Raw genomic sequence first — 12,027 nt, forward strand, 5'->3', positions numbered from 1 at the left:
GTTCAGTCTTGAGAATATGAATGAATGAATGAATGATCGTTTTAAAGCCATTTTCCCCGCTAGAGCGGGGGTTAGCCTTGCGGGCCCCGTGACAATCATGGTTCCCTGTTTGAGGCAATGTTTTTATGGCCGGATGCCCTTCCCGACGCCAACCCTTGGTCACGCTCTTACGTGAGATTACGGTCACGCTCTTGAGAGTAGAGATATATTGCTTCCTGGTTCTCCTGAGGGTAGACACACACTTGTTCCGGGCTTTGTGAAAGGAAATGAGATTGCCTTCAGTTGGATTAGTCTTCCACGAGGCAAGTTGTTTCAGGGCAACTGCCTCCCCACAAGATTCCGTGTACCATGGACGGGAGGAAGGGTATGACAAGTGAAGACGAGATGGGATAAATTTGTGCATGAGAGAGAGCAGTTTACTTTGGAAGAATTCCCAGGAAGAATTGATGTCAGAGGCAGTAGAGATGGGAGACCAGTCCAGATGATTGATGGCTGCTTGAACACCGTGCCAGTCAGCCTGAGTGAAATGTCAGACTCGTCGATGCTGAGGAGGCTCTCTGAGAATGGCCAGAGAGATGTTCACTTTAACAAGCACATGATCAGAAGAACCGATTGGAGCAGAAGAAGAGCAGCAGACATTTGCAGGGAAGTTAGTCATAACCAAGTCTGGAAGAGAAGATACTCCATTGACTGAGATCCGGGTCGGGAAATTGACAGATTGTGTCAGTCCCAGTTGGTCGCAGAAGTCCTTTGTTGAGGTGCCATGGCTGGTGGAGAGAGGAACCCACACCCAGCCAGCTGGCATGATGACAGTTGAAGTCGCCACATGTGAGGAAGAGAGAGTTGGGATGAGTGGATAGAAGTTGGTCCATTTTGTCAGACAGTGAGATGTAAATGGAGTCATCACTGTTTGGCAGACGGTGCAGAACACATCTGAACAGAAGGTGGGAGCGGAGAGGAAGCGGTATCCCGAGGTACTCCTGGGGGTGGGGTGGAGAGAGGGCAGTACACAGAGAGTAAGAAATAGAGTACAGTGAAATTCCACCACCAAGGTGTGGACCAGGTCTGTCATCCCGGAGGAGGGAGTAACCCGGCAGAGATATTAAGGAGTCAGAGGTGGCTTGAATGAGGAAAGTTTCTGTTGAACAGATTAAGTCTGGTTTGTCAGAAGAAACCTGTATGGAGAGATCAGTCAGGTTTGAGCAAAGGCCCCGGATATTTGAGGTCCATACCGTTGAGGAAAGGGAAGCATCAGGTACAAGAGAGGGGTAGGGAGAGCTGTTGACTGTGTCGGGGATTGCAAAAGAGCTAGGAGAGAGGGCAGAATGAGGAGAACAAAAAGGATAGGGGGTGATGGGTTGAGGCATCGTGAGGAGTAATATTTTGAGGGGGACAGAGGCAAGTAGAAGATTGTAGGAGGTGGAGGATTGAGTTGGAAGAGAGATGAAGGGGGGAGGGGCAGCTTTGTGGATGTGTTAAGAGGCAATCTTGAGGATGAGGGGTGAGAAGGGAGATTTCAAAGGGAAGGTGAGGGGGGAGATTTGAAGTGAAGGTGTGAGGAGGGAAATTTGAAAGGGAGGGTGAGTGGGGAGGTTTGAAGGGGTGGGTTGGGGGAACGTTTGAAGGGGAGAGTGAGGGGGGAGTTTTGAAAGGGAAGGAGTGAGGGGGGAGATTAGGAGTGGAGGAATAAGGGGGAGTTTTGAAAGTTTTGAATGATTCATGGAATATGAACATTTATTACAAACTGGGGTTCTTGAGATTTTCAAGTCAGAGATCCGTTTGAAAATGATAGAGGAGGGGCGGAATGAAGTTGAGTTTAGATATTGGAGAAAGGAAGAACTGCGAGAGTTTGAATTTTTTGAATCAGTGATTGAACGAGCGATTTGAAGGCAGCCTTTTAAAAAAGGAAGAAGAGTGAGTTGTCATAGAAGAGAGTATACAACACGGGAGAAGGAAGTTCAAACATTTTCAAACAAAACCGTGTACACTGCCTGGGTATTCACTGAAATGAGGGCAGGGAGGCTGGTGGGACGATGAATCCATAATTAGATCTCTAATTTCCCATCACAAACAGGTCGGTGGTATTTCTGTCTTTTTCCGCCTCCTCTGTGGTCTTGCGCACTCTGCTCGTCGGTTGCTTTGTCTCAAACAGATTTCTGTGAGGCGCACACGGTCCACCATCAAGCCCCTCTTGTGAAACTCCTGAAATCCAGGATCACTGCCTACGTCCACTCATGTGTTCCTGTTTTCTGCCTGTGGAATCAACTTCCACATTCTCTTCAATCTCGTTCTTCACTCCATATCTTCAAGACAGCTGTTCACCATCATCCCAGATGATTCTACATCCCAAACTATGATGATCTCTTTTATCCCTGTTAACTGCTGCCCCCACTCCCAAGCCTACCTCCTTCCAAATTTCCAGTTGTTCCTTCCTGAGAGTTTGTATCTGTAACCATCTTGTCCATCCCATGTGACAGATCCAAGTTTGACTGTACAAATGCATATGTTCCATCCATGTTTTGTGTCATCTCCGCTTGGGGAGAAGCGATCTGGCAGTTTGATTTCCATTTTTTGAGGTGAACGTGTGTACTCGTGTGATAAAGGCACGGTTTTTACCATCATATTCTAGTGATTTAGAATAACGTTATCAGTTACCTAAGCATCAAGTGTTAAAAAGCTGTGTGGAATATTCTTCTTTTTCAAGAATCTGGAGAAAAGGGCCAATCCAGGATGCTCCATGTGTCCTCCTCTACCCCTCATTCCTCCACACACCCATTGTTTGTTCAAGTCTACCTCGATTTCATCCTTCAACTCTGCTGTCGCTGTTTCCTCCTTCCATTTATGCTGTTCCTTTTGTTCTGGTGGGTCCCCAACCGTTCAGTGTTCTAGCTCTTCCATGAGCCTCGACTCTGTAAATAAAAACGAAGAGATCCTACCAGCTTTGAAGATCCATTCCATGTAACCATTTAGTTCCCGTTCAATCTGCTGTTGCCGACGGAGCTTAAGAAAGGCTCTCCTGTTTTCAACTCGCTCACGCTCCTTCGCAAACTCCCTGGAAAGCCAACAGAAGCTGCTTATGCATTCAGTGGTAAAGAAAGGGTCAATATTATCAGGTAAATCATTTGGAAATACAATAAGTGGTTAATGAGCTTCATGAGGAACCTCGCCCCCTTCAACGTACGAACCATGTGTGGCAATAGTCTTAACCCAAAGGTTCCTATCCCAAAATAATGAAGATATTTTTGTGTGCAAGAAATAAGCTCATGGAACAGTGACAAATGGTAAAATGGTAGCCAACTGACAGTGGGGACACTAATGGATGTAACAACAAGAAAGGGGAAAAACAAACTTGAAAAGTGGATTCGTCACATAACATCATATTTTCTCCTTTTTAATGAATGAACACCTTTCAGGGGATTTTTTAAAATATGGACACAACCCCAAAGAAACAGTGAAGTGTCAACAGAGATAAATCAGCAAAGGTGAATAATCATTGAGCTCCGCGTTGTGTTGCTTTTACGCTCCGTCAAGAACGCGCACACTGACGATGCAAGGGATGAAGAGGAACAATGTGCAAAACAAAATGGCCGCTCAGTGACCACCATTCTGATCTTTTCTTCCCTATTTGTGTCGTTATTCAAATGTGCTCGAACTGCCTTGCCACACCTCGTCCACTCCCTCTCACTTAGTCGCCTCTCAGCTACTTTACGAAACGCTTCCATCTTACAATGCCTCATTTTCTCACCCCGACAGCACACCCAGAACGAGGTTGAGCATGAAGAATGATCCGAAAATAATGAGTGGAACGAAGTAGAACCAGTTCCAGCGACTTCCCAAAGCATCATTGGTCTGCAGGATGGGATAGGGGTTGGAAAAATAACACAAATCAGTTAGTGCAATTCAGTTTCGTTAATGACGTCCATAAATGCAATTTCAAAAGTACAAACCTTCATTACATTGAATGCAAATGTAATTTAAAAAAGAAAGAAACTGAAAGCTTCCTTGGTTATGCCCCATGCTCAACACAGATCGTCGGTTCTGCAACAGTCGTTCCTTGGCTAGGATAACAATCCTGGATGGATCTCCACTCTGTGGCTAGGGTTACAATCCTGGATGGATCTCCACTCTGTGGCTAGGGTTACAATCCTGGAAGGGTCTCCACTCTGTGACTAGGGTTACAATCCTGGAAGGGTCTCCACTCTGTGGCTAGGGTTACAATCCTGGAAGGGTCTCCACTCTGTGGCTAGGGTTACAATCCTGGAAGGGTCTCCACTCTGTGGCTCGGGTTACAATCCTGGAAGGGTCTCCACTCTGTGGCTCGGGTTACAATCCTGGAAGGGTCTCCACTCTGTGGCTAGGGTTACAATCCTGGATGGATCTCCACTCTGTGGCTAGGGTTACAATCCTGGAAGGGTCTCCACTCTGTGGCTAGGGTTACAATCCTGGAAGGGTCTCCACTCTGTGGCTAGGGTTACAATCCTGGAAGGGTCTCCACTCTGTGGCTCGGGTTACAATCCTGGAAGGGTCTCCACTCTGTGGCTCTGGTTACAATCCTGGAAGGGTCTCCACTCTGGTTCACTCTGATTGTTATCAATAAAGGTGCCCAGGTATTTAAATTTGTTAACAATTTCCACCTTATCACCATCTATGGTTACAGGGTCATGATTGTGACCTTTCCGAAAGTCCAAAATTATCTCTTTAGTTTTGTCCACACTCAGAGTCAGACAAAAGTCCCGACATCACTTATTCAATGTGTCAATCTCATCGAGGTACGATACAAAGGATGATTGATCGGAAAGACAGCCAACAATGGCGATACCGTCTGCATACTTAAAGTTACAAAGTTCTTTAAGAGCCACACGTCCATTGGTGTACAAACTGAACAGTAGAGGTGACAATACACCGCCTTGTGGAGCACCAGTATTCAAGATTGATAACTTTGATAAGCTACCATTCACCCTCACCTGCTGAGGACGGTCTCGTAAAAAACTTTCCACCCAAAGTATGATATGGGGGTTCAGGCACAGGTCACTCAACACTTTCAGAAGGGTAAATGGCTGCATAGTGTTAAAGGCGGACGAGAAATCGATAAATAAAAATAACACACGGACATAGGTTCCATTCTGGTCAATGTGACGTGTGATTAGATGAAGTAAGCTGAGCCAGTCATCTTCAACACCTCGTCTTGCTTTGTGTGCAAATTGTAAAAGATCCAATTTAGGAGTTACATGTGATGTTATCAACTTCACCATCAAGGATCCAATTTAAGAGTTACATGTGATGTTATCAACTTCACCATCAAGGATCCAATTTGGGAGCTACATCGGATGTTATAAACTTCACCATCAAGGATCCAATTTGGGAGCTACATCTGATGTTCTAAACTTCACCATCAAGGATCCAATTTGGGAGTTACATCTGATGTTCTAAACTTCACCATCAAGGATCCAATTTGGGAGCTACATCTGATGTTATCAACTTCACCATCAAGGATCCAATTTGGGAGCAACATCTGATGTTATAAACTTCACCATCAAGGATACAATTTGGGAGCTACTTCTGATGTTCTAAACTTCACCACCAATGATCCAATTTGGGAGCTACATCTGATGTTATAAACTTCACCATCAAGGATACAATTTGGGAGCTACTTCTGATGTTATCAACTTCACCACCAATGATCCAATTTGGGAGCTACATCTGATGTTCTAAACTTCACCATCAAGGATACAATTTGGGAGCTACTTCTGATGTTCTAAACTTCACCACCAATGATCCAATTTGGGAGCTACATCTGATGTTATAAACTTCACCATCAAGGATACAATTTGGGAGCTACTTCTGATGTTCTAAACTTCACCACCAATGATCCAATTTGGGAGCTACATCTGATGTTATAAACTTCACCATCAAGGATCCAAATTGGGAGTTGTTTTTTTGTTTTTTTTGTATACAGAGTCGAGGCTCGTGAAAGAGCTAACATTTATCAAACAAACAAATCAAACAAACAAGCAAACAAAGTATATAAAAAGAGGAGCGGTCGACAAGATGGGGATAGAAGGGGAGGAAGCACACAAACACAACATTGGAGGGCAGGGACATCGGGAGATGTGTGGGAGGCAGAGGGCCTGGGGGGAGGCAGCATAGGTATAAAACGCAAGGACACCAAGGACTTCCAGGAAAGAAGACAAAAGTCACCTCAAAAAAGTGGATTTGGGGTGAAATTAGCGGGGGTAGAAAAGATCAAGGTTTTGGATTGGGGAAGATAAGAGATGGTGGTGAACAGCCGTTTTAAAGACCTGGAGGGAGGAGTGGGATTGAAGAGAGTGAGGTAGTTTGTTCCAGAGGCGGGAGAAAAGAGGAATGAAGGAGTGAAGGTGAGCAGAGAGTCTTGATTTTGGCAGTTTAACCATAAGAGGGTTGCAGGCAGATCTTGTGCGACCTGCAGGAATATTTGGGGGACAGAGTCCAGAGAGAGCTGGGGGAGCAAGGCCGGAGAGGAGTCGGTAGAAGACGGAAAGACCACCAATCTGCCTGCGGTGAGTAAGTGAAAGGCCCTCGGAGATAGCGTCATCGCGGGAGATTCCAATGATTCTGAACGCTTTGGTTTCAACAGCGTGAAGACGAGCTAGGTGTGAGGCAGGAGCACCAGCCCAGAGGGGGGAACAGTATTCCATTGAGCTGCGGATGAAAGCCTTGTATGTCGTGAGGAGCTCAGGTGTGCCAAGGAAGGACTTCGCACGACGGAGGATGCCCAGTCGGCGACTGGCTTTGGAGGCCAGCTTGGAAATGTGGTTTTCTCAGGAAAGATCATGGCAGATAGTGAGACCCAAAAGCTTGAGTGACAGAACTTCTTGGAGAGGATTATTCAGAAAGTAGATGGGAGGGTTGTCCAGTCGGTCTTTTCGGAGACATCGTAAGAGTGTGGGATTTGTCAGGATTGAAAGACATGTTCCACTTGTTTGCCCAGTCTGTGATTTTGTCCAGGTCTGCAGAGAGTGAGGAGGCTGCAGACTGCCGATCTGAGGGATGAGGAATGGAGCGGCAGAGAGTAGAGTCATCAGCAAAGAGATAGAGAGGATTTCCAAGAGAGTCAGAGAGATCATTGATGAAGACCAGAAAAAGCACAGGGCCCAGAACACTGCCTTGGGGAACTCCAGCCTGAACAGGAAGAGGAGATGAGAGAAACCCATTCAGGGCCACACGTTGATTACGACGAGAGGGGAAGTCCGCCAGCCATGCGTGGAGATTTCCATGGATACCAAAGGAGGAGAGTTTGGTGAGCAGAGAGGGGTGCCAGACCGTATCGAAGGCACGTGATATGTCGAGGGAGACAGCTCTAATTTCCTGTTTGGCATTGAGGACCTCCATCCATTGTTGAGACAGCAGAAGCAGCATGTCCAGAGTAGAGTGACCTGGTCTGAAACCAAATTGATGATCAGAGATCAAGCCATTGGAGAAGAGGAAAGATTTCATATCCGAAGCAATGATGGATTCCATGACTTTGCTGATAATTGGGAGAAGGCTGATTGGTCTGTAATTGCTAGGATCTGTTTTTGCACCTTTTTGTGCAAAGCGGTGATGTTGGCTGATTTCCAAGCAGATGGCAGTTGACCTTGAGCAAAAGAGAGGGTGAAGAGAACAGAGAGAGGGAGTGAAAGAGCGGAAGAACAGGATTTTAGGACCGGTGGGCTGATGCCGTCAGATCCAGTTGCAGAATCAGAGTCGAGAGTTGACAGAAACTTTTCCACCTTGTCAGGAGGAAAGGACACGGAGTCCAGGAGCAGCTGGGTACGACTGGGTACGGTGGGTACAGAGAGGGATGGGTTTGGGACACAAGATTTAGAGGCAAACACAGAGTTGAGGCATTCAGCTTTTTCACGTGCGGAGTCAGCTGTGTAGCCATTTGAGGTAAGGGAGGGGATGGAAGGGGAACAAACACCAGAAACAGATTTGACCAGACGCCACCAGGATTTGGAAGAGGGAGACAGATAAGAGAGTTCGGTCTTGAGAACGGAGAGATATTGTTTCCTGGCTCTCCTGAGGGTGGACACACACTTGTTTCGGGCTTTGTGAAAGGAAATGAGATTTCCTTCCGTTGGATTTGCTTTCCAGGAGACGAAGGCAAGATGTTTCTGGGCAACAGCCTCACCACAAGATTCCGTGTACCATGGACGGGAGGAAGGGTATGACAACTGAAGACGAGATGGGATAAATCTGTGCATGAGAGAGAGCAATTTACTTTGGAAGAATTCCCAGGATGAGTTGATGTCAGAGGCGGTAGAGATGGGAGACCAGTCCAGATGATTGATGGCTGCTTGAAGACCGTGCCAGTTGGCCTGAGTGAAATGCCAGACTCGTCGACGCTGAGGAGGCTCCCTGAGAATGGTCAGAGAGATGTCCACTTCAACAAGCACATGATCAGATGAGCCGATTGGAGCAGAAAAAGAGCAGCAGACATTTTCAGGGAAGTTAGTCATAACCAAGTCCAGAAGAGAAGATGCTCCGTTGACTGAGATCCGGGTCGGGAAATTGACAGATTGTGTCAGTCCCAGTGAGTCGCAGAAGTCCTTTGCTGAGGAGCCATGGCTGGTGAGAGAGGTACCCACACCCAGCCAACTGGCATGGTGACAATTGAAATCACCACATATGAGGAAGAGAGAGTTAGGATGAGTAGACAGAAGTTGGTCCATATTATCAGACAGCGAGATGTAGATGGAGTCATCACTGTTTGGTGGACGGTACAACACACATATGAACAAGAGGTGGGAGCGAAGGGGAGGCCGTAGCCAGAGGTATTCCTGGGGGTGAGGTGGAGAGAGTGCAGTGCAGGGCGAGTGAGGAAGAGAGTTTTTGATAAAGATAGCAACCCCACCTCCAGGACGAGGCTCAGGTCTATCATACCGGAGGAGGGAGTAACCCGGGAGAGATACTAAGGAATCAGAGACATCATGAAGGAGGAAAGTTTCTGTAAAGCAGATCACGTCTGGTTTGACAGAAGCAACTTGTATGGAGAAATCAGTTGAGTTTGAACGAAGGCCCCGGATGTTTGAGGTCCATACCGTTAATGAAGAGGAAGGGGGAGCATTCGATACAGAACAGGGGGGAGGAGGGGTAGGGTAAGATGTGGAAGAGGTGGAAGAGTTAGGGGGAGCTGTTGAAGGTGTGTCAGAGATTTCAGAATAGCTCGGAGAAAGGGAAGGATGGGGCGGACAAAAGGTTTGATGGTGATTGGGTAAGGCACAATGAGGGGTTATTTGAGGAGGGGGAAGAGCAAGGCAGAAGGTTGGGGGAGATGGAGGTGAGAGTTGGAAGAGGGAAGAAGCGGGGAGGACGCTTTGAGGAGGGGGAATGAGAGGGGGGAAATTGAGAAGAAATGAGGGTGGGAAAATTTGAAGGGGAGGGGGGAGTCTAGGAGGGGAGGGGCGAGGGGGAGTCTTGGAGGGGAGGGGTGTGGGGGGAGTTTCGTAGAGAAGGGGCAAGGGGGGAGATTTGAAAGGGATGGGTGATGGGGAGAATTAGGAGGGAAGTGGCAAGGGGGAAGATTTGGAGGGGAGGGGTGATGGGGAAGATTTGGAGGGGAGGGGTGAGATTGGAATTTAGAAAGTGTACGATTAATGGGAAACAAACATTTATTGCAAAATGAGTTTCTTGTGACCTTTGAGTCAAAAATACGTTTAAGGACGCTGGAGGGAGGATGGAGTGCAGGAGAGTTTAGGGAATGTAGAAAAGAGGCACTGAAAGAGATGGAATTTTTTTTGGGGATGGATAGATTTGGTGAGCAAGTCGAAAGCAGCCTTTTAAAGAAGAAGAAGAAAAAGGTGTTATAATATACGACGGAATACAGAACTTGAGGGGAAAGTGTAAACATTTTAAGGTTAATAACAGTGAACGTTAACAGTGAACAGTAATAACTGTTTTTACAGTAACAGTAATAACAGTGAACGTCGTTCGAAGAACGAACGAACGAATAAGAATGAATAAACGAATGAGAACAAAGAATAAGAACAGAGAAGGAAATGTTTCTTTTAGTTTTTTGTTTTGTTTATTTTAAACAAGGAAGTAGGCTATGGGGTGAGAAGACTGGGAAAAGCAGAGAACGAAAGTTATTGGAACACAAAAGACGGACCGCTGAGAGGAAAACAAAGCCTCAAGGTTGGACACTGTACAAGGCCTCAAAAGACACGGCATGATTTAACATGATTTTCTATACAGGTATGAAAGATTTGCACCGAAAATCTTCCTCGGGACACACGATACGTACAACACCATAAAATAAATACAGTTATAACCAAAATACAAATGGGAACAATTACTTAACTTCATTTCGATGGAGAGTGTGGACAGCTGCGAATAAACGAAAACCTCGCCAGCAAGACCGGAAGCGGAAGTCCAATGAAGTCCAACGAGCGACATCTGATGTTATAAACTTCACCACCAATGATCCAATTTGGGAGCTACATCTGATGTTGTCAACTTCACCACCAATGATCCAATTTGGGAGCTACATCTGATGTTCTAAACTTCACCATCAAGGATCCAATTTGGGAGCTACATCTGATGTTCCAAACTTCACCATCAAGGATCCAATTTAGGAGCTACATATGATGTTATCAACTTCACCATCAAGGATCCAATTTAGGAGCTACATCTGATGTTATCAACTTCACCATCAAGGATCCAATTTGGGAGCTGCATCTGATGTTATAAACTTCACCATCAAGGATCCAATTTGGGAGCTACATCTGATGTTATCAACTTCACCATCAAGGATCCAATTTGGGAGCTACATCTGATGTTCTAAACTTCACCATCAAGGATCCAATTTGGGAGCTACATCCGATGTTATCAACTTCACTATCAAGGATCCAATTTGGGAGCTACATCCGATGTTATAAACTTCACCACCGAGGATCCAATTTGGGAGCTACATCTGATGTTATAAACTTCATCACCAAGGATCCAATTTGGGAGCTACATCTGATGTTATAAACTTCACCATCAAGGATACAATTTGGGAGCTACATCTGATGTTCTAAACTTCACCATCAAGGATGCAATTTGGGAGCTACATCTGATGTTATAAACTTCACCATCAAGGATCCAATTTGGGAGCTGCATCTGATGTTATAAACTTCACCATCAAGGATCCAATTTGGGAGCTACATTGGATGTTATAAACTTTACCATCAAGGATCCAATTTGGGAGCTACATCCGATGTTATAAACTTCACCAAGGATCCAATTTGGGAGCTACATCTGATGTTATAAACTTCACCACCAAGGATCCAATTTGGGAGCTACATCTGATGTTATAAACTTCACCATCAAGGATCCAATTTGGGAGCTGCATCTGATGTTATAAACTTCACCATCAAGGATCCAATTTTGGAGTTACATCTGATGTTATAAACTTCACCATCGAGGATCCAATTTGGGAGCTACATCTGATGTTATAAATTTCACCATCAATTAATTTAAATTTACACAGCAAGAAACTATCAGCTAGATTCAAGTAAGTTTGTTGATTAATTATTTATTTCAAAACTTTTGGTTCCGTTTGAATTCCAGTCTGTTCCTGTTATAGCATTTACCTTAAAATAGTCTTCCTTTTTAGTGGAGTTTGAAATGATATCGCATCATCCAAATCATAGATACTATCAATCGCTTCCATACTTGTATTTATATAGCATTAAAATTGTTGAAACCCTGACCCAAGTATTTTTATGATTTTTTGTCGTTCTTGTGAAGATAGTTGAGTTTTACCTTTTTTTATTTCTTTGATTGCTTGTAATTTATGAGACTCCTTTTGAGCATCTTTTATACTCTTTATAGCACCCGCAACTGAGCCCACGGCAGAAGCAGTTCAACCAATTAGGTCTTTATGTTTAAGAATGGTTGAACCAATACCCATTAGAGTATCAATTATCCCATCTCCTTTATTTCTAAATTGATGTCCCACACCCCGTTGTCTCTTTGGTTTATAGTAACCTCTACCAAGAAACATACCTTCACCCTTATAGTATG

General features: G+C 45.1%; 1 protein-coding gene across 1 annotated transcript in view; it reads right to left on the reverse strand.

Annotated features, from left to right (window-relative positions):
- The window catches only part of LOC137439185 (putative voltage-dependent N-type calcium channel subunit alpha-1B), an 856,614-nt gene that overhangs the window by 701,214 nt on the left and 143,373 nt on the right, over positions 1 to 12,027 (reverse strand). The window contains exons 7-8 of the mRNA XM_078766934.1: positions 3,746 to 3,849; positions 2,937 to 3,052 (exon numbers count right to left, since the gene is read on the reverse strand). Coding sequence (XP_078623060.1) covers positions 2,937 to 3,052; positions 3,746 to 3,849 — 220 coding nt within the window. The remainder of the gene's footprint in view (positions 1 to 2,936; positions 3,053 to 3,745; positions 3,850 to 12,027) is intronic.

This window comes from Myxine glutinosa, chromosome 13 (genome assembly GCF_964187855.1).
Source record: "Myxine glutinosa chromosome 13, kmMyxGlut1.1, whole genome shotgun sequence".
NCBI classification, from domain to species: domain Eukaryota; kingdom Metazoa; phylum Chordata; class Myxini; order Myxiniformes; family Myxinidae; genus Myxine; species Myxine glutinosa.